Source organism: Haliaeetus leucocephalus, unplaced genomic scaffold (assembly GCF_000737465.1).
Source record: "Haliaeetus leucocephalus isolate CR32 unplaced genomic scaffold, Haliaeetus_leucocephalus-4.0 Scaffold657, whole genome shotgun sequence".
In the NCBI taxonomy this organism is placed as follows: domain Eukaryota; kingdom Metazoa; phylum Chordata; class Aves; order Accipitriformes; family Accipitridae; genus Haliaeetus; species Haliaeetus leucocephalus.
In genome coordinates this window covers 458,204-481,856 of record NW_010973093.1, presented here as the reverse complement: position 1 = coordinate 481,856, position 23,653 = coordinate 458,204, and the positions used below count along the sequence as shown (strand labels likewise).

General features: G+C 49.2%; 1 protein-coding gene across 1 annotated transcript; it reads right to left on the bottom strand.

The window, feature by feature from the left end:
• Positions 1-4,773: 4,773 nt before the first annotated feature.
• Positions 4,774-23,572, bottom strand: CDR2L (cerebellar degeneration-related protein 2-like). Its single transcript, XM_010579297.1, has 5 exons — positions 23,494-23,572; positions 10,798-10,910; positions 8,764-8,912; positions 7,623-7,787; positions 4,774-5,764 (listed from the first exon to the last, which is right to left on the bottom strand). Exons 1-5 carry the CDS (start codon positions 23,570-23,572, stop codon positions 4,879-4,881), a joined length of 1,392 nt encoding a protein of 463 aa, XP_010577599.1. The 3' UTR covers positions 4,774-4,878.
• Between the last annotated feature and the right edge of the window lie 81 nt (positions 23,573-23,653).

Sequence of the window (23,653 nt, the reverse complement as noted above, 5' to 3'; positions counted from 1 at the left end):
ATATGGGGTCTGTGGGCGCTGAGGCAGGCCCTGCCGTGGGGGGTGGTGGGATGGCTGGGGACGAGGATGCTGGGGCGAGGTGGCTGTGTGGTGCCCCTGTGTGACCCGTGGGGAGGCACGGTGTGGGGTGTGGGAGGCCCCGGGGTGGGTACCAGGGGCTGGTTTGGGCAGGTCATTTCTAGCTCCTCGTGGTGCGGGCAGCGGTGGGGTACAGCATGCTCCTGCCTGCGCCCCACAGCTTTGTGAGCTGAGCGGTGATGGGTGGGCGTAAAAGTGAAGATACGTCCAGCATTTTTTATGTACTGTCTAGTTTTTGCCCTGGAATGTTTCAGATTTTTGTCTTCTCAAGAGTACTAAAAAGTGATATATACATGTGTATATATATAATTTTTTTTTTTTAATGCTGATACAACAGCACATACGTGTTTCCAGGTCTGTCAGAGAGATGCCGAGGTGGATGGGGGATGCAGGGGAGTGAAGCACTTGTGGAAATCCTTCAGCTCTTACTCCTGTTGGAGCTGTCAGCTTGGCTTGACAATAAGGGCATGCATTCGAGAGGGGCAGGGATTGCTATTTCTGGCAGCAGGAAAATGCACAGGCAAAGATGGGGCTGTCATTTGCTCTGGTGTTTTGACAGGAGCTGATGATCTTTTGTTTAAAACTGTGGGTGAAGTAAAATGGGTGTTTCAAAGCTGATATAAAGACCATGTGATTGAGGATCTGAGCTGGGTCCCATTTAGATAATCAGTGCAAAATCAGGAAACTCAATCCTCAGGAAAGGAGCAACATTGATGGTTGGTCTGTCCTGACTGTGGCTGAGCGGAGTTTGGGGGCCAAGGAGGGCTCCACACTTTGTTTTAATTGAATCTCCGTGTCCTGGGGTTCTTCTGCTCTGCTTTCCCTGTCCAAACTCAGCTGAAAACGGAATGTTTTAAGGAAAAAAACCAGAACTATCAGAGACAAACCATGCCATCTGGTGACCTTAATTTCTAACAGTGAACAGGTAAACGTTTGTGATTTGTAGCCAGAGGGATGGGTAAAATATCCAAAGCAGGATGACTCATTTTACCAACTGTTGTCAAACATGTTGGCGTTGTTCCCGTGCTGGTAACACACACCAAGGACGATGTCATTGTGTGGTGCACAGAGGGGCTGGGAAAGGAGCTTGACGGTCACACAGTTGAAGCCAGACCCAACTAAAAGGATGTTTCCCTGGTTTTGCTTCATTCCCACGCTGTGTTGGTGGATGCAGGTGTCCAAAGGGCCTCGGTAAAAAGCAGAATGATCTCCACTTGGATGGCTGGAAACAGCTCTCCCCGGCAGGCAGGGCATGGGATTACAAGGTCTTATTTTGGCATGACCCAAGGGGAGCCAAGTTTTTGACATTTAAGCTGGAGAAATGAACTGTGTCAGTACTGATGCTGGCTTAGAAAGCAAGCTCACCCCATTTGGTGACGGTGGTCACTGGTGAGCAACAGCTGTAAGGAGCCATCCCTGAAACATGATGCAAAAGCTGATGTGTCCAAGGAGCCTGTTGCTCCTTGTGTGAGTGAGGGCACAAGCCATTGATGTAGGAGCAAGTCGGGACTTTGAGGGACCTTCCAGAAGGTCTCAGGTCCTGTAAGAGAGGGAAGACTGCTGAATCAGGAAATTTCTTACCCCATGAGAGTTTGAGATCTGTAAAACCCTTGAATTTGTGCTTCAAGTGGTCCACCCCTATTTGTAATGATGGGTGCTTTTCTGAAGGGTTATTCAAACTGGTGGTAAAGTAAGAAGCCAGACTAGATCTGATGGAAATGCACTTATCTAAATGTCATCTTTCAAATTCAGTGTAAAACTGAATTCTTGACAAGCTGTGCCCTTATTGATCTTAATGGTGTGAGCTGAATAGGGTCATTGGTTTTGCCAAATTCTGAAATTAATTATTACTTCCTATTATATCGTACTTTTTCTCATCCATTTTAATTGCATGCAGTATTTTTCTTTCTGTCTTGCATCATGGGGGTGTGCTATTAAATAGCTGCTGCTCACTATTAGACCAGTTTCTGTGGTGAGCAGCGTGGTTGCTTAATACTCTCTTCTTACCTCTTAGTGGAGTTGTGTAGTTTTCCTTGGTGTTTTCAAAGCAATTTGAAAAGTTTAGATTGAAGGTGGGATAAAAGGCCAGAAGATGCTTATTTTTTCCTCCTTTGATCACTGAAAGCCTCACTTAAGAAAAAAATCAAGTGACTCTGACTCACATAGTCATCAGGACATATATATATGGCCACTAATATTTTTGGATGCAGAAAAAAATGCCCTCAGCACTTTGCTGAACAAACTGCTGATATACAGCAGCTGTTCCTTTGTTAAGCCAAATACTAATATCATGTTACTTACATCAGTCATTTTTGGATGTGTGGTTTTCAAGAAAGACCAAAACAAAAATAGCATTTGAATTGCAAGCTTAGAAATTGTGAGGTTTTACAGAGACTTCAGAGCTGACAAAAAAGGGGTTTTTTATCATGTGGCAAATGTTAGTAGTCCAAGTGCATAAAATGTATATTGTATAAATAATGCAGCAGTATAGTTTGGCATATTCTCTCTGCTTTCTGCAAAGGAGCCTGAAGCATTTTCTTGACCCAAATTGTACATGAAAATCAAAGAAATAACTCTTCTGCTGTTCTTAAAAGTAGCTGTAAAGAAAATCTCGGCTTTGAGAATACCGGCATTTCTTTTTATTCAAGAAGAGAATAAAGCATTTGAAAATATAGTTAATCTGCTGTATGCTTAACTGTGATGCTGATTCACACAGGATTGTTTAAAACGGAAAGTGAAGGTGATCCTCCTCCCACACCTCTGCAGCAACCAGATGATTACAAGAGTAAACATTGGCTGACTTAAACCAACATTGCTTCAGATATCCCCTGCTACAAATGTTGAAGTAATGGGGTGGTGAATGCTCTGAGAAAATCAAAAACGCTGTTTTTGTTGCTGCTGTTGTTCATTTTTATTAATTTTATTTTATTAGACAACTGCTTTCCATTATAAATAAATAAGGCATGAAGGTTCTCCATACTGTTACAGAGCTGGTAGCCACAGTCGTGCGTATGGCTCCTAATATTTCTTGAGCTTGGGGCCATAGGGCATCTGAAAATGCAGAGCATGGACGAGCAGAGCGTTTGATGGTGGGCGGTTTGAGGAGGAGACCTCTGGAGCGGGTATGGTTTGGCCATCGCACTCCTGCCAACTTACCTCCGTGGTACTCAGCTTAACAAAAAAGGGTATTTTGAGGGATATTTTTGCATTAATTCCATGGCGAGTGAAAGAAAGGTAGCTCCTCCTAACACCAAGGCCCTAGACTCGGAGGATAATTACATTTTAACAGTCTTTCCCCTCCAAAGCCACATTCCCATTTATTCGTGCAAAAATCCCAACCATTTACCCAAGATTTTGGGATGTAAACTGGTGAAAATAGAATCCAGATCTGGCCTAAAGTTTCTCCAGGCAGGTACAGAATAGGTAGCTTACACTGAACTGCTCGATTTTTGTGGCTCAATGCTCAGGGTGTTGCCTAAGCTGTAATGAAATGCTGCTTCTCTGCCTAAAACACGTCTCTGACCATACAAGGTCAACAGCTAATTCATGAGAAGTGGAAACTGGTGATTCCTGAGACTGCAGTGGCCTTTTGGCTGTGTGTTTGCATGTCTGTAGAAGCAAAAGTGAGGAGATTTCAGTGCTGGAAAGTGAACTGGAACATGAGAGGTGACAACCTTTGGAGACAGTATCTCAGCCAAGAAAGATTATTTTCAGCAGAAAACTGAAATCTGTCCTCTCGACTGGGGAGATGCTCAGAGCGAAAGTGTGGGGCAATGTGTGTTCAGCACTACTGCCAGGGCCAGAGCTCCTGACGCCGTAAGATGCTTTATCCTTCCGCTTGCATGCAAGTCACTGATAGTTTTGCAAGCCCATGCAAGCTGTATTTGAGGAGTTTGCTACAATGGGGCAATGACAACCTCTTCAAGAGCACAGCACAGAGGGCTGGTGGTACCCAGACCATGAGATGAAAGCATGTCTCTGATACTGTAATAACACTTCTTGTCTAGCTTATGGGAAAGCCCTGGTCAGCAAGTTCCTACCAGGCACAGTGCTTCACCTGGGCTGAAATACTGGGGCAGATTGAAAGCGAGGAAATCCCATATGCCTACAAAGTCTGGAGGGTATGGACTGAAATACTAAGCGACGCTGATGAAGACAGAACAGTTTTATGTTTCTCTTCAAGTTTTTCCAGTTGCAATGATCTTGCATTGTAAGTAGCTGAAAAACCTGACTGATAAGAGAATGGCTTAAATAGCAAGAACATACTGTCCTTTGGAGAAGGGGAAGGCATAGACAGAAGTCTCTTGGGTACAAGCGTAGGTTCTTAGCCATAAAACCAAAGTGGAGGGTTGGGCTGGTGTGCTGGAGCAGCCCCTGAAGTTCTGATGGCTTTTTGTTTTACTTTGAAACACTGCGCCCCAGCTGTGGCAGAATGCTGGAGGACATCCAGGCTTTTGCTTGCAGATATTCGGGCTGTAAGACAAGCTGAAAAGGGTGGAGGAGGTGATCGGTTTTCTTTTTTCGTGGTGTGGTTTACTTTGCTGTTGTGATGTCTGGCAGCGGCAGTAACTCATGCAGAGATCGGTCATACAGTTTCTGAAATCCTCTAACTACAATGTACAATTGTCCCAACGAGTTGTCCAGAGCCCAAGCTTAAAAAAGTGAGTTGAGTCTCCGTGACATTTTCTTGCTTATAGACCTCTCGAGCCTTCAAAGCAGAGGGGCCACGTGGCATTTCCTGGGGCTGAAGAGAAGACTTGGCTGTTGCAATTGCACGTGGGAGTTGCAGAGAGGCAGGACTCATTTGCTGCTCTTGTTTTTCACCTTTGTGGCATTGATGTCTGCTTTTGTTTTCTGGATGCGGGAGAAGATCTCCTTAAAAAGAGCCTTGTACTCGGGCTGGCTCTGCTCCAGCCGCTTGTCCACGGCCTCCACGTGTTTGCTGATGGTCTTCTCCATGGTTTTCCGCTCTTCCAACTCATGTCCCTCTCCTCGGAAGTCTCTGAAGGAGCTGTCGCGAGAGATGGGCCGGGACGTTTGGACTCCTGTGTGGCGCACGCTGTCCTTGTGCTGCCGGCATTTGCTCAGAAGCTCTTCGTACTTCTCCAGCAAGGCGTGATACTGCTCGTCCACTTCCCTCAGGATGGACATGCCCCGTTTGCGCACGTTGTTAGCGTGCAGCGTGTAATTGCCCTCGTGCCGACTCACGGCATCCTTGGTCACGATGGCATTGAGGGCTGTGTCACTGCAGCTTTTCCGGACAGGGTGGTTTGGGGAAGGCGTCATTGATGGCCCATGACTTTTTCCTCCCTCCTCCTCAGAGAGGTCAATGTAGTCTGCTTCTGGGGCATTATTCAGCGGCTCAAGGAGGGCCTCGGACAAGTTGTCTTCTCTGCTGAGCAAATACTTCTTGACTTGTTTCATCTGTTGTAGCTCTAGGAGCTCTGCTTCCAGTTCCTTGATGCGCAGTTTGCAGTTCTCCATCTCGCACACCCGCTGCTCGAGGTCCGAGTACTCCTGAATAACGGAGGTGTACTCTCGCTCAACCCTCTCCTTCCGCTGCTTCTCCTGGTTGACTTGGGACCTCAGGGAGTTCACCATGGCTTGGAGACGTTCATTCTCCCTCTCCAGTGGCTTCTGGTTGAACTCTGTGGAAGAGCTGTGGACTTGGAATGCATCCTCATACCTGAAAGAGAAGAAAGAGCCTTGAGGGAGTCTGACTAAGTGACAGTCTGTGAAGGACTCATTGTATCTTATTGTCATGTAAGTAATTCCACTGATGCCCAGGAAGGAGGTAACCTGAGCTCATGGAGTGAGATATGCCTCCTCCTGTGTGCCAGGAAACCACAAGGTGTGGCTCAGGCTCTTCTGGACACAAAGACCAGTCTCTGCCCCAGAGAACCTGCAGTCTCATTTGATAGCCCCTGAAAGACAGGGAAGAAATGAAACCCTAAAAGGTAAAAGACTCATCTGGTTAATGGACAAGCCAACAGTGTTGCCGTGAAGCAAAGATGAATGTTCAAGTGCTACCAGTCTGCGCTGGAAGTAGGTGGCTTTGAGTTTTTCTTGCTGGAGTTCATCAGCTACTCAACTGCATCATGGAGTTTACCAACTACTGACTGCATCTGCCAACAACCCCAAACCCCACCCAGCCAAAAACCAGAAGCACAGGCTCTGCTGTCCTGTGTCTGGGAGGTGCTCCAGAGAGAGCAGGAGAAGATTTATACAGCAAGGGAGGCAGACAGAGACTTTTGACAGAGTTACCCCTTCTTCATTGCCTGGGAAGCGATAACAAGCACTTCCCCCTTCCCTCGCATTGCTGTCGGGAAATCAGATTTTCTTCCTCAATGAAGTGCCCACGGCATCCTATCTGGTTAGAACAGATTGGAAAAGAGCAAGCACCATGGCTTCCCCTGGGAGGCATGACTGGTGGTGGGGGGTATTGAACAGATTTCCAAGTTACTGAAGGGCAGCCTGACCTTCAGAGCCAACTGCAGAGCTGCAAGTCGAACTGAGGTCCTGAGGCACTGGGGGGAGAGTGGCATTGGGGGGCTGGGGGGAAAAGAACCACAGAGACATCAAGTGGATTTTGCTGGGGGTTAGGTTATGGCCTCATAAACATCCCTGTTGCTGCTGCAGTAAAAGTGTCTTTTGTTCGTATCCTCTGGCAGAGGATGCTTTCAGTAACAAAGTTTATCGATTGCTTATCTATTTAAAGAAGCCTCTACTATGGACAAAGCTGAGCAAGAAATGTCCTCACGAGGTCAGTGAATTAACACAGTGGCTGGGTTTTAAGGAGGATCAAGTGTGCAATAGTGCTGAAGGTGTTCATCCAACACTTGGCAGCATGTGGCATATCTTGGTGTGTGACTGGTGCTCCTGGGGGGTACTGGCATCGTACAGGACAAAATGCACCATCTCAGCTGGTTTCAGTGAGTCAGATATGCTGGTACTGTGCTGGGAGGCAGCTGCAAAGGGAAAAACGGCTGTGCTGGTTTGGGAAGGGAAGCTGTGTCGGCAGCTCGAGGTAAGGGTCCTCTTCACATGATGTGTTACTGGGTGGGCTGTACTGGGAGATGCTGGTTTGAACTATCTAGAGCTCGAACAACGCATCCTGTCTGGTGTGTGTTCCCACACAGCTCCCTGCCAATGTGCCAGGAGAGTCCCAGCCCCTCCATGCAATGCCTGTCCCCTCCAACCTGGCCCAGTGCAGCTGCGTGAGGCATCCAGACCTTCCTGGGTAGCTATTCTTGCCCTCTGAAAAAGAGCTTACATCTCCCCATTTGAGGCATCACTGATGCTGGGATCGTGAAGGCGCTGCTTTGCCAATGCCACCTGCTGAGGTGCGCGGGTAGGTGAGAGGGACGTCTTTCCTTCACCTCCAGCATTGAGTTTCAGGCTCTGATGCAAAGCCTAGGTCTCTTACCAGGGTGTATGTGGGGTTTTGCGCACCCCCAGATGGGCTAACCCACCTCATCCCCTGTTCACAGGCAGAGGAGATGGGGGAGAAGGTTGGAGGGGTTGCTAAAGGCACGGTTCCGTACCTGGGGCTGGAGCACAGTTCTTTAAGGCAAGGGAAGGTGTGGATGGTTCGGCGCCGCTCCCTCTTCTCCCGCCGAATGCGGAGCTGCTCCAAGCTCCGCATTTCCTCCACCTGCTTCTGCAGCTCCTCCACTTGGTTCTGCAGCCCCTCGATTGTTTCTGTCAAACTGCGAAGAGAGGAGGGAGCATGGATGAGGAGTCAAGCACTATGGGTCCTTGAAAGGTGTTTTTTCCCTATAGAGAAAGCCAGTCTATGGAAGGTGCTTCCAGTTTCTAGCTATGCCCTGGGAGCATGACAGCATTTGCTTTTCATGGCTGTGGTTGGTCTTTCTCTGCACGGTCACTCTTGAATGGCAGTGTTTGTAGAAAAGAGTGGGGGATTGGAGCAGTGGCAAGGGATCGTACTAGTGTGAGACCCTCTGTCCTCAAATCAGTTGGCTAAAACAGTCACCTCTGGGACATAAGCACTATCCTGGAATATCTCTGCACTAAAAACAAGCAGGTGAGCTATTTACCCTCTTCCTCTTTTTTATCTTGTAGAGATAAACACAGAGGGACCGGGTGGAGGTTTAGTTTTGTTCTGGCTGTGAATGCAGTTTGTAAAACTCTCTGCTCTGGAACTCCCTCCCTCTCTGCGCAGTTGTTTGCAAAAGATGCTGCATTGCAAGGGCATGGCTTAGTCTGTTGTTTCCAGGGATGACCTTGATCATGGGCTTGTTTTAGGAAAGAAATATTATTGATAAACTGGTGTTTCAGCATGGACTAGCCAGGGTTTCATTAGATGCTGGACCTGTGCCTAGTGTTTCTGCTGGGCTGTGTGCTGGGGACCTCCCTGATAAGATTATGTGCCTCTTCTTCAAGGAAACACATCTGAGGAGAGGCTGTTGTGTCTCTCTCCTGGCAGCTTCAGACCCTCCTTTATCCAGCCCTCATCCCAGGGGTGCCTGTGCTGTGGTTGACCTCTGCATCGGTCAATGCAACCAGGATCAGTGCAATGAGCTTGTGTTGTAAATAGCTGCAAAACCTGACTGATAAGAGAATGGCTTAAATAGCAAGGACACACTGTGCTTTGGGGCAGGGGAAAGGTGAGATGAAGGTCTCTTGGATACAGCATCACTGTGGTGGGAGTAGGGGAGGCCGTACCACTGTATCTTCTGCTGGGATGTCTTGCTTTCCAGCACAAGTTTCTGGTTAGCTAGCTCCAGGTCCCGTGCTGTCAGGTCCAGCTGCTCGTAGACTTTGGCGTGCTGTTCGTTCATCTGCCGCAACGTCTCTAGTTGCTTGGTCAGGTACTGCAAGAAAAAGCAAACCAGAAACACTCCACATCCAAAATCCAGGTTGTTTCACAGGCAGAAATTCCTACGGCTTTTGCTTCCTCTGTGTCGTGGTTTAACCCCAGCCAGCAACTAAGCACCACGCAGCTGCTCACTCACCCCCCCCCCCAGCCAGTGGGATGGGGGAGAAAATCAGGAAAAGAAGTAAAACTCGTGGGTTGAGATAAGACTGGTTTCATAGAACAGAAAAGAAGAAACTAATAATGATAATGATAACACTAATAAAATTACAACAGTAATAATAAAAGGATTGGAATGTACAAATGATGCACAGTGCAATTGCTCACCACCCGCTGATCAACACCCAGTTAGTCCCCGAGTGGCGATCCCCCCGCTCCCACTCCCCCCAGTTCCTATACTGGATGTGACGTCCCATGGTATGGAATACCCCTTTGGCCAGTTTGGGTCAGCTGCCCTGGCTGTGTCCTGTGCCAACTTCTTGTGCCCCTCCAGCTTTCTTGCTGGCTGGGCATCAGAAGCTGAAAAATCCTTGACTTGAGACTAAACACTACTTAGCAACAACTGAAAACATCAGTGTTATCAACATTCTTCTCATACTGAACTCAAAACAGCACTGTACCAGCTGCTAGGAAGACAATCAACTCTATCCCAGCCGAAACCAGGACAGTCTGATAATATGTTTTGTGGCTGATTTGTTCTCTGCCTAGTTGAAGCCTCTTCCACGCTTGAAATATTCATACCCCCTGCCCACTGTAAGTCATTTTATGTCTAAAATATGATTGACATTCCCCTGCCCTCTGTGAAGGGCACTAACCTCAATCTCTCTCTGTTCAGCTGCTTTTTTATTCCCAGTACCCAAAGAAAGTTAATATCCCTGGGACTGTGACCCTTCACCAAAGCTGACTGAAATTGGCGAGTTGGTTACTGGATCATCTGACAGATCAATTGTAGAAGCTGTGTTTCCTTGGGAATTCCGGCTAAAACTCTGAGTCCGTGAAATGTGAGCAGACTTGCGGTTTCTGCGTGTTCAAAGACCACTCTCTGTGAGTCTGTCATTGCGAGATTTTATCCTGGGAGAGGGGCATCGACCCAAGAGCTCACCCTCAGCTAGGACCAGATCCCAAATCCTGTGATGGATGTGCTCCTGAAGGGCTGCTGGCGGGGGATGGCTAAATCCATCCACCAGTTTCCTCGGACATCAGCTGTCAGATCCCTGCAGCCATCACATGCTGCTCTTGTGAACTCGCAGCCCTTCTCTGCCCTGGGCTTTTTTAAGTCAGGGGGTTTCCGATCTTTTTTAACTCACAGATCCCTAGTTTTCCAGTAGATGAAAACCCTCCCAGCACAGCAGGTTTAAGCCTCTAAGCTCAGTTCTGTGGGCTCTTAGAAATACTGCCCTGACCCCAAAGGATGCTTGAAACACTGATTTAGATTGCAGCTCTTGGAGAAAGAGCTATTTTATGCCTCTAACAAAGGAAGCTGTGTTACGGGGGTGCCGAGGGGCCAGCTGGGAACACGATTATGAATAACTAGAATCGAGGGAAAGCAGCAGCAGAGGAAAGAGAAGTGAGTGTGAAGGCTGGCAGATGGGCAGGGAAAGGCCAAACGTGCCCCAGATGCAACCTCGTGCCAAAATCTGGTGTGCACATCTGAGCAGGGGGTAGGGATGCAAGAAGGGGGAAAATCCCAGTTAGTGGGGAAAGGGAATCCTCTCCAGGGCTGGAATGGGCTTTAAATCCCATCCCCGTGGCGCATCCCTTCCTTTCTCCTGGCATCTGAGCTGTTGGCATCGGTGGAAGAGCCCCTTCCCCACCATCGCCCTTAGGTGACAGCAGTGGCCAAGGAGCTCCCGTCCCCATCCCTGGCCCGACTGTGTTCCTACCTCAATTTCCTGCACTTGTTCCTCGTTGGTGGCATACATCTGCTGCAGGGAGTCCTCCAGCTCTTTGTTGCGCTCCAGCAGTGTCTTCCCCAGCTCTGCGGCCAAGTGCAAGTCTGAAAAGCAGATGGGACAAAGCTGCTGCAGTTCTCGTGGCTCCACGGGTGGATGGGCGCGGTGTCCCCGAATGCCACCGCACCACAGTGGCACATTTTGCACAGTGCTGGTTTTATTGGCAAGTTTTGACATGGAGGCATGCTTATGGGACATACAGGATCTGGCCTCTTTCGTTTTGCTGGGCTGCAGGGCTAAGGGGAGGCCAAGCTCGGGACATCTGCAGCTCCTCCATGCAATGAGGATTTGGTGCCTGGCTGGCTGCATAACCCTTCTGCATTGCACTCCACGCTGCGTAGCCAGGATCAGGCCCATGGGGCTTGGCTGTGGCAGGTGCTCAGCCCCTCCATCCCCTATTGTTGAGACCTGTAGGGCTGAAACGGGCTCAGCATCTGTCAGAATGAGAGCAAGGGTTGGTAAAGCCCCCCAGGGCCTTGGGAATGCTCTGTAAATTACATTATTATCTCTAACGAAGGGAGTGCCTTGCCTTCCCTGTCAGCCTCCATCCATCACCTGCTAATAGACTGACATGAGTAATAAAACCACGCGTGGCCCTAGGGGACTGGAAGCACCTCCTGCTTCTGCTGCCCAGGCAGCTCTGCGTCGGCCGGGTCTGCGGCTCGTTCCTTGGGGCAGCTCCAGGGTGAGGATAAACCACTTTGTGTTCACTCTCTGCCACCTCTAAACACCCTTAGGAAGCTACTGAAATAGTTGGACTTTAGGAGAAGTGCAAGGAAAAATAGACATTGACAGTGTAGTTGGCTTAAAATACTGGGCTTGCTGCCTCCTGGGTAAAGAAAAAGCCCCAGGACCCTGTGAGTCCTGTATTGGCCAAAGCTTGAGCACCTCAGGTGATGCTGTTTGTGGGCCTGGGATGGCACAGCTAGCTCTGATAACATCCCTTTGCTTTCACAGAAATTGGTTGTCTTCTTAAAGCCTGACCTCCTATGATCATGTGGTTTTCTATTTTTCCTGGTGCTTTTAGAGGTGAGTTTCTAGCTCTTATGGTGACAGACTGAAAATCTGGCCTTAAACCTTCAAAAAGGTAAGGAAACAGGTCCTGATGTGTGTTATTGCTCTTTTTCTCTCTGGTCTGTTTATCATGCAGTTTTAGATAATTAAGGAGTGGCAATCCTGCAGTGTGTGAGGGGACCTGGGTCTCCTGCCCTGGCATTTTCAGCCTGTCATAATGCTCCTCTCTAGTCTGCAACTAATGATGTGTTTTGCAAAAGCTCTGCCAGGACTGCGAGCAGCTGTAACTTCCTCCAGTAGTTAATTTGTCTATGCAGCTGATTGGGAAAGAGGGATAGTTGGTAACTAAGGCAAGAAGGGGAACCGGCATGCCTAGGATGTATTCTGAGCCTGGGAAAATCACTGATCTCTCAAACTTCAAACGGCACATCACAAAACAAGGCTCACACTGACCTCTTGGGCACGAGTACTCGCCGGGAGGAGTGCTATTAGTGCTGTCAGTGCTTGGGATGGGGCTTTCCTGATGGATAATGCTGCACTGTGGGAAGTGCTGATATGTTATTAGTTTGGGTGATGGCCTTGTTTCTTTCCCTGCGGCTCCAGCGGTGCCGAGGGCTGGCTCCCCAGATGTGGTCCAGCCAACAGCTGCTCAGTGTGTCCTCAAACCTCCCCTTTACCATGGGAATGTGCTCTCCAGCTGTGGCCTGCATTGCAGGGTGTTATTCTAGGCTATGACCTTTTTAATTATAATCCTCATCATTGCACAGTGACCTGGTCTGAGGGCTGTGATTGCAGCGATCAGTGCAATCAAGATATTGGCACATTTCCCCATGGACAGACCTCATCCACCTTTTTTTTTTTTTATTTTTTTTTTCCAAGCACCAAATTTCCCTAGTTTCCAAAGTGCCCTTGGGAGACTGAGTATTTGCTACACCAGCTGGGGATGGGGGAACAGCCAGATGCCAGCAGAGATGAGGACAATTTGTGCCTTTAAGTTGCTTGGGGCTGTATTTAATGGCACCGCCACCTTGCCAGAGCCAGTGTCGCTGCTGAGGACCGGCACCTTGCAAATAGCATCCCTTGCAGCAAGCAGGGCCCCAGCACAGAGGTGTGTAGCGAGAGGGTCCATGCTGCGCTCCAGGTAATGAGTCAAGTGTGTCTCCGTCCCTGCGGATTACACCAGTGCTCTTCCACCATATGGCATCCAATTTAATCAGCTGGGGTTGAGTTAAGTGGATTAGGCAGTGCAAGATCCTGCATTGTAATTTAAAGGGCTCTGTCAGCAATAATTTAATGGGGGAAATGGGCAGTGTTTGGGGACGAGTGGGAAAGAGGAAAGAACGGGGCTGAGCTCTGAGGAGAAAATTGATTCGTTTCCATTTTGAGTGTAAGGGCCTGGGAGACCCCAGGCTTGAAGGACATGGGGGAATTCATTCTTCTAGTGTCTTTTAACTGCCTCAGCCATCGTCACACACACACTCACTCTCTGCCTGCCAGCCAGCCAAAGCATCCTCGGTAATCCTATCTCATCCACCCGCCTTGCACCCGAGTCCTCTTCCCCACCTGTTGGTCTCCCCCAGGCTCTGGGACTATGCAGAGGGTGGGGATGCTGCATGGTAGTGCTTTAATGTCGTCTTTAGACTAGATCCCTCTTGATCTTGGCACTAATTGTGGCTCTGCACGGGCTGGGGGAGCACACAGCTCCTCTCCTTGGAGACCTCAGAAACCTGAGGCTGACTGTGAAATTTCAGTAAGTTGTTTGGGGGTGTGTGTGTGAAGAACTATTTAGGAATTTGGGGATTCTCTCTGCATAGCACTGTGGTTTCCCCACAATTTTTTTTTATTCCTCTTTGCTTCTCCACTGTCGGATCAGCCAGCCAGTGCCACACGACTTGCCCTAATTTAGCCGATATGCTGATGCCTCCCTTCCCCCTCGCCTCTCAACACAGGAGGAAAAATAAAGTGGTGGGGAGCGGCTGTGCTTTGTGTCCGCTTGATATGACTGATCCCTCTGCAGCCTGCCTGTGCTGAAGGCACTGCCATGAAATGGCCAACATCCAACTTAAAAAATGGGGGGCTTGGTGTTGCCCAAATCCTATTTGGGAGAGGACTACAGATGCAAACTATCCTGGGCAGCACCAGCTTGGTGCCCTCTGGCTCTCAGTGCTGCAAGTGCTGATGTGACCCTTCTAATTAACACCAGCCAAGGAGACAGCCCACGTCCCCAAACAAAGAGCTGTGCCTACGGAGCGAAGCGGAGGGAGGGACGGAGGCTGCATTTCCCTGCAAGCTTCCATGGGAAAGGTGCCTGAGCAAGGAGGGAGGGGAAGAGAAGAGAGACTATATGGTGGGAAAGGAGCAGGAGTTGAATCTGAGCAGTGCTTGGTACAGGGGAGCATGGCTGGGCAGTACATCAAGGAGGCAACTGTCCTGGAGCTGCAGATATCATCATCAGCAGCAGCCCAGCGATAATTCTGCTAGCTCTGTGTCACTGAGGAAACTTAAAAAAAAAAAAAAAAAATCCTCATCCAAAAGCTGTAGCAGGTTGTCTTTGACTGAAAGAGGCTGAGGAACAAACTGCAGGGTATTCCCCTGCTGCAGCACCCTGTGGCAATGCTGGCACAGGCAGATGTGCGCTGCAAGGGGCTGCTGTGGAGCTGGGCACTTCCCCAGCCTTCATAGCAGCTTGCAATTAAGCACAAAGAGGGTTTGGAGCCATTTCTGCCTTCCCAGTGCTGGCCTGCATCTGTCTGGGCAGAGCAGTCTTTGTCACAGCCTGCTTTCTGAAGGGGGGGGGTTCCCCCCACCATCCCCTGGTTGTGGCTGTGGGGGACTATAAACCTTGTGCCAGGCAGGGGAGGTTTCGGCTGCTTTCGGCATGATGGTGATCCGGTAGCTATTCAGATGGTCCTTGTAAATAAGGCTTTCTGAGGAAGCCACCATCTGGAGCAGCCGCTTTGGGCTTTCCCATCATCTCTCTTGCATCGAGGGATTCACATGTTTAGGCCGTGAGAAAACGTGCCGGCTGCTCCGAGCGCAGGTGAGGGATGCTGCACTTTGCTCCTCACCTTTAAATAAACTAACCCTGTCCCCATCCTGCGAGACAGGCAGGCTTGCAGGGAGTGCCAAAAAGCAGGGGTTTATGGTGCAAGTATTTGCAGGTCCTTTTCAGCTAAGCATCTATGAAGGAATTACTTCTGGTCCCTTCCTAAATGTGGGGCTGTGGAAAGGGCTGCTCCTCCCCTACTGCTGCAGGTGCTGAATTCACCTGCTAAAGAGCAGGGAGGAGCAGCTAGCAGAGCTCTGGTGTGGAGGTCTCTGGAGGAAGTTCAGGGTGCTTGTTAGCTGATGGATGGGGTAGGTTGAGAGTTAAGAACTGATGTTTAATGCTGTTGACGTTTAATTTAATTGCATTTGCTGTCTGCTCCATTACACATGGGTACTTAGAGTCAAGGGTAGGTGCAATTATTCCTTTCAAAATCTAAATAAATGATGCTATGCTGGTTTACCCCAGGGTAGGGTGTACTTGCTACTCATTTATTTTTCTTCTTAGTTGCAAGAGATTGTGCTGTCTGGGTATATTACAATGAAGATCAGCTTTTGTGTATCACTTACTGCTGCTCCATGACAGGTGATGGAGGCAATCTGTGTACTTAGCCCTTATAAGCCTTTGCAATGGAACGTGCTGGGATGCAGAGAAGCAAGTGCCATTTGACAACATCTCGCAAGCAACCTGGAAAAGCCTTTTCAACATGCCCATTCCACAGATGATAGTGTTTCCCATGGCCAGGCAGAGCTTTCAGAGAGCCACCAGCGTGACTGCTGAGGCGTGGATTTTCCATCCCTTTTACAGTGGCATAACTCAGACATTGCTACCCAGTTCAGCTTTGCACTTGACGTTCTGTGTGTTTTTCGTGGGGACCTGCCATTTTGGTGTCATCGGGGGGGCTACTGCAAAGGCAGCGATTGCTTTGCAGAGCAGCCCAGTGCAGCAAGGGGGAAAGATGCCTCTGGCAGGGCTGGGTAAGAGCAGGCAAAGGGCGTGCATGAAGCCCCTGGCAGCACAGCCGCCTCCGACCTCTTCTCCTCCTCGTTTCAAACCATGGCTCTAGCTGCGCTGAGGTGATGTTGGTCACGTGGGCATTTCTGTTAGCCTAATGAGATTTGCTGGGCTTCCTGCTTGCTTTTTCTTCCTTTTCTTTGCCTTTTCTTTCTCTCGTGTAATCTGTTCTGTACCCCTGGGCTGCCTTTGGCTTTGCAAGTGTCCCTGGTAGGGGGGAGCTCAGGTGATGGCAGAGAGAGGTGGTTTGGAGGGGACTGAGGTAAACACAGTGCAATGATAGCAGCTCCCTCCATGCTGTTTCTAGTCCCCTGAGCAAAAGTGGCACCACCAAGGAGTGGAAAACCCTGACAAGGGGCTCAGGGATGCACTGTCTGTACCGTGCTGTGCTGCAGGGAAGCCCTCCAGCCTTCTCAGCCCCTGCTGCTCCCTTCCTTGCCTTCTGTATTTTTCAGCCCTATTCAGTATTTCCTTTCTATCAGCTCTTCTTTTTTTTTAGTCTTCTCCGATGCTTATCAGGCTTTTTTGATTTAATTGATACTTACCTTTTCTTCCTGCCCTCTATCATTCTGTGCCCCAAAGCCTTCCCTGTATGTTAGCGTTACCTCTGCTTATAATCTGTATGCGTCTATACAAACACATACACAGCAGTCCCATCCCTGTGCCCACAGCAATCAATGTGCGTTTTGTGAAGTTGTTAGAGCATGATAACATGGAGTATGTTATTAGACCATGGTTGGGGCCCCATCTGCGTCTTTCCTGCTGTTCTCTTATCTAAACAGCCTTGGTGCCTGTGTTTGCCTTGTAGGCTAAAATGGTTTCAAAGAGCTCGGTGACTGGTGCCTTGGAGGCTCTGATAGTGCACCTGGATCGGAAAGCGTCCTAAATAAATGCATACAAGTGGCGTTGTTGGGGAGGAGAAGCGAGGAAAGAGGAGGGAGAAAGGCAGCCAGTGCTTTCCTGCATGCAGCCCTCCTCCAGGCAGCAAAGCTCCAATTAATTAATTATGTTGGGATGCAGAGAGCCATGAATAGAGGCTTCTAGTCTTTTAAAGCTAAAGATGCAGACATGTGGATTGATGCCATGTGGGAATCTCACCTCCCTGGTGTGTTTTGGAGGCAGGAGGTTGTAACTGACCCAGGATGGACAAGGAGGATGAGCACCAGGGGGACTTTACATGTTGTCTGTTGCTGCTGCTGCACCACAGTACTGTGCATGTGCAGAGCCCCAAGCAAAGGCGACCTGCAAAGGACAGGTCAGCGTGCTTGTGTGGTAGGGAACAGTGCCCACAGCAATGGGCTGCCTTAACCACGTCTGCTTTCCAGCCCGGCTCGTGCTCACACAATGCATTTTCCTACTCTGAGCCATTGCCAGCCAACTTGGTCACCCTTGCTGCCCTCTTGCTGGTGGGAGGCAGGCGGGACCGCCAGTCCTGAGTGTCTTGGTCTCTCAGCGAGCAACCAAGCTCAGAACAACTGCCACTTGCAGCTGCAGCAGCCCCGAGACCACTGCCAACACTGCAGCTGCTGGTTACTCCTGTCTGCTACTTCTCATGTGCTAGAGGCATGTAGGTACAGACAAGATCCTTCTTACACAGCCACGCCTTACAGCTAAAAGCAGAAAACAGCCTGATGATCTGCAGCAACACCAAAAACCTGCCCACCTCTTCTGTAGCAGCCCCTCTGCTTGGCTTTAAAGAAAAGTGTATCGTCTTGCCTGCTGGTGCCCCACTACGGCTCCCTTCCCATCCACTGCTGGGAAATGCTCTGAAGCCCTGTTCCTCTGGCTGCCTTGTGCCTGGCTGGAGGAGATGCCCATGCGGGAAGAGGTCCTGACCTCAGGTGAGTGATTTGTGCTGTTTGTGGAGCTACACAGGAAGAAAATACTGTAGCCTTCCAGTCTGAGTTTGCAAGGAAAGAGAGTGATGAAATACTTGCTATACTCTCAAGATGGTGTTATCTATGTCCATCACTAGTCCTGAGCAGGATGTGGGGCAATGCCTCTTTCAGGAGCCCAACACCAAAACCAGTGTCCCTGAAGCAGCTCTGCTGCAAAGACTGATGCTCGGGGGGATGTGGTGTGCTGCTCCTTGCTCTGCCTCCTCCTGCAGAGATGGGTGCTCACCTACCACCCCCCAGTCCAGTGTGCCTTCCCAGGGCTCAACACTTGCTTGCAGGCCAAGAAAACTTGGAGGACAGCATGATAATGTCTTTGCTCCAACTGCTATCGCTGCAGCTGCAGCACTGGAAAAGGTCAGCCTGGACCTGGATACTACCCACTCAAAGGACTGAAATCTTCAGTTAACTGAGCAGTGCCAGGGCAGCTGCACTGCACACAGGATAAACTGGAGTGACTCCCCAGAAGGCTGCAGAGGAACAGGCTGTTTAAACCATTAAAAGAACCGTCACCTTTTGGAGAGAAGGTTTACGACTGTTTGTTAAATACACATGGAAAAAAACCCCAAACTCTAACATAAAATAACTTTAAAATTCCCAGCTGTGCAAAGACCAACAGTTGTGTAACATCTGGTCTCTTTCCTCCAGATTATTTTGTACTGGAGATATTTTCCTAAATTCTTGGCCCACATGTGGTTTTGAGCAGGTTAAGTAGAAGCTTTGGAAGCCTTACTGTGTGTTAGGTGTGAGGAGACAGATGTATTAGTCAGGTGAGGTGGGAGTATAGCACTGTGCTGCTCTGGGAAAGGCCTTTTAGCAGAGGAGATGGAGTGCGTGCAGGAGCAAGCAAGCCGCGCATTAGCCTGAGCGCTGGCACTGCTTTTAGCAGGAGCAGGATCAGACCCTGCTGCTGTCACAGCTCTAAGTGGTTCCTGAGTCAGTGCACCCGCCCTGTGTCACCAGCCAGCACTGTCTAGTACAGGAGAAAAGAAAGAGGATTGGAAAATTCCGGCGTGGGGGGACAGCTTTCACGTGCAGGGTGTTAGCAGCTGGTGCCTTGGCTCCCAGTCCCTCAGGCTCAGGGCTGCCATGGGGGGAACGTCCTTCAGGACTTGGACTATAAATCCTTCGTGCATGGCCTTGCCAAGGAGAAGTGCTGCTGTTAGCTGATTGTTTCAGGATGGGAGATATGGCAAACTGATTTATTTTGTCGGGTTTTTTTCCCTTTGCCTCTCCTTTTCCCTTTCCAGCAGTTCCTCTAATTCCGTTCCCTCCCCCAGCTGGAAGTATGTGCTGGGGTTCAGCAGATGTAGAAAGGAGCTTCTGTGAGACCAGGAGGGAGATCCTGGAAGTTGCAGTGTGGGGCTCTTACACCCCTTTTTCTTGCTGCCTTCATGTAACAGGGGAATTTTTATTCTAGGAAAATACATCTATATATATATTCTTTTCTTTTTTTTCTCCCCAGATTTGGAGGCTCTCATCCCTTCCTCAGACTAACCTAACTGTCATCTTATTTCCCTGTCTCCTGTGACTTTTCTAGTCCCTCTTGTCATTCCCAAGCAGCTCAGCAATTAGTCACTGAAAACTTTCTACTTCCATAAGCTACCTGCTGTACTGCACTGCTAAATAAGTAAGTGGCTCAGCTACTGCAGGCAAAACTCTGTCCTTCTGGCTTGCCACTGGGGAGGAAGGACAGCGAGTTAACTGCTGTGCTCCTGGAGGACAGGCAAGCTGCGTGGCTTGTCCCCTGAGCTGGACTGCTGGGATAACTGCATCATGAAGGACAAAATTTGGGGTACCACTTGCTCCCCAGGGCACTGAATCCTTTGGGCAAGCTGATAGGAATTGCAGCTCTATGGACCACCCCATGTAGGCTGGGTGGTGCAGAAAACAGGCAGGTATGGGCGCTAGTGGGTGCTAACACTGATCCCCTGGGTTCATCCCAATGTCAGGGGACGATCACTGGAGCACTGGTGACCCTGTGTCTTTACATGGATGAGTTGGGAGTGGTGCAAGCTCAGCACCTTGTGTCATTTTCCTTCTTAGCATGCAAGCAATCAGATGCTTGGCAGGAGGAGGAGGAATTAAAATAAGATCCTTAAATCTGGAGACCTTTAGAGGTTACAGCTGTAAAGTCCTAAGCCTGCATTGCAGATGGTTTGCCCCAAAAGTTTCTGTGGTTGCCTAGGAGGAGAGGACTACCAGTCTTGCAGTGGCAATGAGATGATGTGCTGGTTCTTGCACTACCTCTGGTCCTGCTGGCTAACTTGGAGCAGTGAGAGGCTGTTTTATTTACATGAGAGGAATCACCCCAGCACTGAGGCTATATTTAGGCTCCAGAGACCGCAAGGGTGACTTTGAGAGCCCTCCTGTTGGGCTGCACCCTGCTTTTTGTCTTAGACCTGATTGCTGGCAGGGAAGCTGGGAAGATCAGAGAATGCAGCGGGGTGACTGTGAGGAGAACTTGTCTTGGGAGATTTCTGTGGGGGAGATGAAGACTGGAAGTGGCTGGCAGAGATAGCTGCTGGGTCTGGTTGCTGCTCTGTTTGGATCCAGAGGCGATGGAGTTGGCACGTAGCCATTCTGAACACAAATGCTTCTGATGAACAGAAAAGGTGTCCCCACTTATCCCCAGCTCAGACTCTCTAATTTTAGCTCATTCATTCTCTTGGGGTCTGGCTGCACGTACACTCTGTGCACAGGGTATGATGCAACTGTAGCCACCTCATCAGTTCTCAATGGCTGGAAAAAGGTTCACCATCACTGTATTCTGGTTTTAATGCTTAGAGGCACAGATTCCCCAGCCCATGGAAGGTGAGGCTGTGGCTGAACCAAAGCAGCACTGACATCTATTCATGCTTAGAAAGCCTGGCTGGCAATAAGCAAAGCCACCCTACCAAGCAATCAGAATTCCATTTTTACCACTTTCTTCAAATCAGAAAGCCTTCCCAGAGGAAAGATCATAAGAATGAAACACCTCAGGGGACACCACTACTGTTTCCATGTCACTGCTGAGTATCCTGGCTGGGATTTGAGTCTCTGCTTCTATGTGCTAAGGCATCTTTGTACAATGCCTTGAACCATGCAGGCTTACAGAATGCTAGGAAACAGGTAAAGGAATCTGAAAGGCACCAGCTTCATTTGAACGAGGCTGGAAGGGCCTTGAGGCTGGAGACCAGATCTTGCTGCCTTCGAGGCATGTGGTGGATGCAGTCAGTCACTATGGGCACTTCAGGAGAAAAAAACAAAAACAAGTGAGTGGGGTTTATTTTCTTGAAAAAATTAGTTACTTCAGCAAGGCAAAGCTCTGTGGAAGATGGGGAGGAAAGTAACAGGTGCTCAGAGTGGAGCTGGAGGCATGATTTCCTCTGTGGTGCTAAAATGGTTAATTAACATAATCATCACAGAGCTCCCAGTTAAGCCATCTGTTGCTTAGCAAACAGTTTTGGATGTAAATGTAATAAATATTTGATGATGCTGTGAAATGACGATAAAGGCCCAGCAACCAACTGGTTCACAGAAGAACCTTCTCTGCTCTCCTAGCTTAGGTTGTTTCTTGTTTCTCCCACCCCTCGCTCCTAAGGAACAGTCTTTAAGCCTAGGCTTTTTTCCTCTGCCTTCCTGGTGCTGCTGCCAGGCGTGGGTTTCTGTGCGACCCTGGGCTGTTGGCATGTCGATCCTCTTAGTAATGCCGGCCTGTGACCGCCTTGTAATTGTGCTATGCTGGATGTCTCGCACCATACTTCCATTCCCATTTCCAAACCAACAGCTTCGTGGCTGTGCTGTCACCAAAGACTTCCAGATACTGCTACGGCTGTAATGCAAAGGCCCAGTGTATGTGGACAAAGTCTAGCACTGTCCTTCTTGATGCTTTGCGCATCATGCAAATTAATTACGGTTGTAATTACCCCGTAGGACCTTTCCAGTTGGCTGATTTCAGTTAAAGCCTTCCCCATCTCTCCTTCTGAGTTTGTGCAAGCCTGTGCAGCCCCCATTTGTACAGGAGGCTGCAAACCCTACAGCTGGGCTTTGTTTTGGGTCTGTGTTTTCCTCCAGTCCTGTATGTGCTCAAAGGTGGAGTCTATCCCCAGCACCGATCCATCATCTGGAGGCAGTTATTCTGCATTTACATTGCCGGGACAGAGGTAGGAACCTGGCCTGCAGCGGGAAGGTGGTTTTATTGTTGTGAGCCAGTTGTACGGTGCCAGTGCTGACTCATAAACCTGACACCAGGGACAGCGTTAGGCTAAAAACCAGTCGGCCCCGCATTGTTCAACACTCCCTATATTCATCTGTCGTTCTGCTGTTTCTCAGCCTGGATCCTGCCCCTGGACCAGTGCCCAGGCCCCTTGTGAGCCATGGGAAGACGTCACCCAGAAATGTGAATTTCTGAGCGTTCAAAGGCTGCACTGTTTATTCAGCTGATAGCTCCATCTCCATGCTCTGCCCTGGCTTAATTTGAGTGTTGTGTTTCAAAGAACAGGGCCCAGTATCCCACTATTGGTACTTCCTGTTAATTGAGAAATTGGAGTTAAAAACCAGCTGCAACATTCCCTGGGGGGCTGGATATCATTCCTTGCTGGGCCTCTGCCCTGCAGCTGAAGTTGTGTAAACTTTAAATCATGACATAACGTACTGGAGCGAGGATGGGCAAAGGCACTACAGTTGGACCGCACGTCCCTGCTGACAGTCAGCTGGCTAAAGCAAATATATAACTGTACAGTACCTATAGTGCAAAGTGGCAGAGGGGTACCGTGTTTAGGTAGGAATGATTTTTCCCTATGCATTGACAAATCAATTCAGTTCATTCCTGGGCCGCTGGCCTGAAACAGGAATTCTTCCAGTTATTTACTTACTGCGTGTTGACTCAAAATATTAAGAGAAGCAAAATAAAATAAAGAATAGGAAAAAAAGAAGCAGCCCCAAATACCCACAGCCACCAACTGTCCAGCCTTAGGATAAACACTACATAGAACTAATCCAAATGTAGGTACAGTTACTTCAAAACAACCTACACAAGTGAATGTTTATCCTCTGAAGAGGCTATTTTTGCTGTTTGAAACTTGGCCTTGATTTTTTTTTCTCCTTCCTAATTTCTCCTGCTTTTATGGCTGATTGGAAAAATCTCCAGAAGTAATGAGGTGACTTAGAAGCTGAAGATCCCTTTGGATTTGGGCTTGGACAGCAAAAGCTTTTGAGAGATGCTTTCAGCATCCTCAGCTTAGCAAAACGTTATTTCCAATGTATCAATTTCTAACTTGTGTGCCTGCTCACTCTACCTGCAACTGCTTTGAGATGAAAGCAATGTCATAACTACCCATGTTTGATTCTGCCTGCAGCAAGTTTTCTGGGGAACCAGGTTCCTTGTGGACATAACAGACCAAATTTTTTACCCCCCTGGTGCCCAGGACAGATCTGGGCTCCCTGCCTCTACCCGTCAGGTTTAAACTTCCCACGGCCAGGACAGCGGTTTGGAGCAGCGAAGCCGAGATTTCCACGGAGGTACCGCCGCAGGACGAGGCGCTGGCTTTGCCAAGCAAATAGGAGTCTCGAGAGAAGGTATCCCACCCTCCCGTACCCGGGATTTGTGGCTTTTTCTGCCCCCGCATCCCCCTGGCCCGCCATCCCTGGCAGCTTACGGGGTGTCCCCATCCTTACCCTGCTCCAGGTCCTGCTGGTCGTACCAGGGCTCCTCTTCCTCGCTCTGAAACTCCTCCATCCTGTCGGCGCTCAGCATTTAGCACCAGCGGCCCGGGGAGACGCGCAGCATCCGCTAAAGGGGACCCTGCCGCCGCCGAAAATGGGGAGCGGGGATGGA

Bases quoted from the DNA above. Each gene is read 5' to 3' on its own strand.
- CDR2L (XM_010579297.1), bottom strand. From the start codon at position 23,572: ATGCTGAGCGCCGACAGGATGGAGGAGTTTCAGAGCGAGGAAGAGGAG. The intron at 10,911-23,493 runs GTAAGGATGGGG...TCTGCTTTTCAG, and splicing joins CCAGCAGGACCTGGAGCAGG to ACTTGCACTTGGCCGCAGAG. The intron at 8,913-10,797 runs GTAGGAACACAG...TTTTTCTTGCAG, and splicing joins AACAAGTGCAGGAAATTGAG to TACCTGACCAAGCAACTAGA.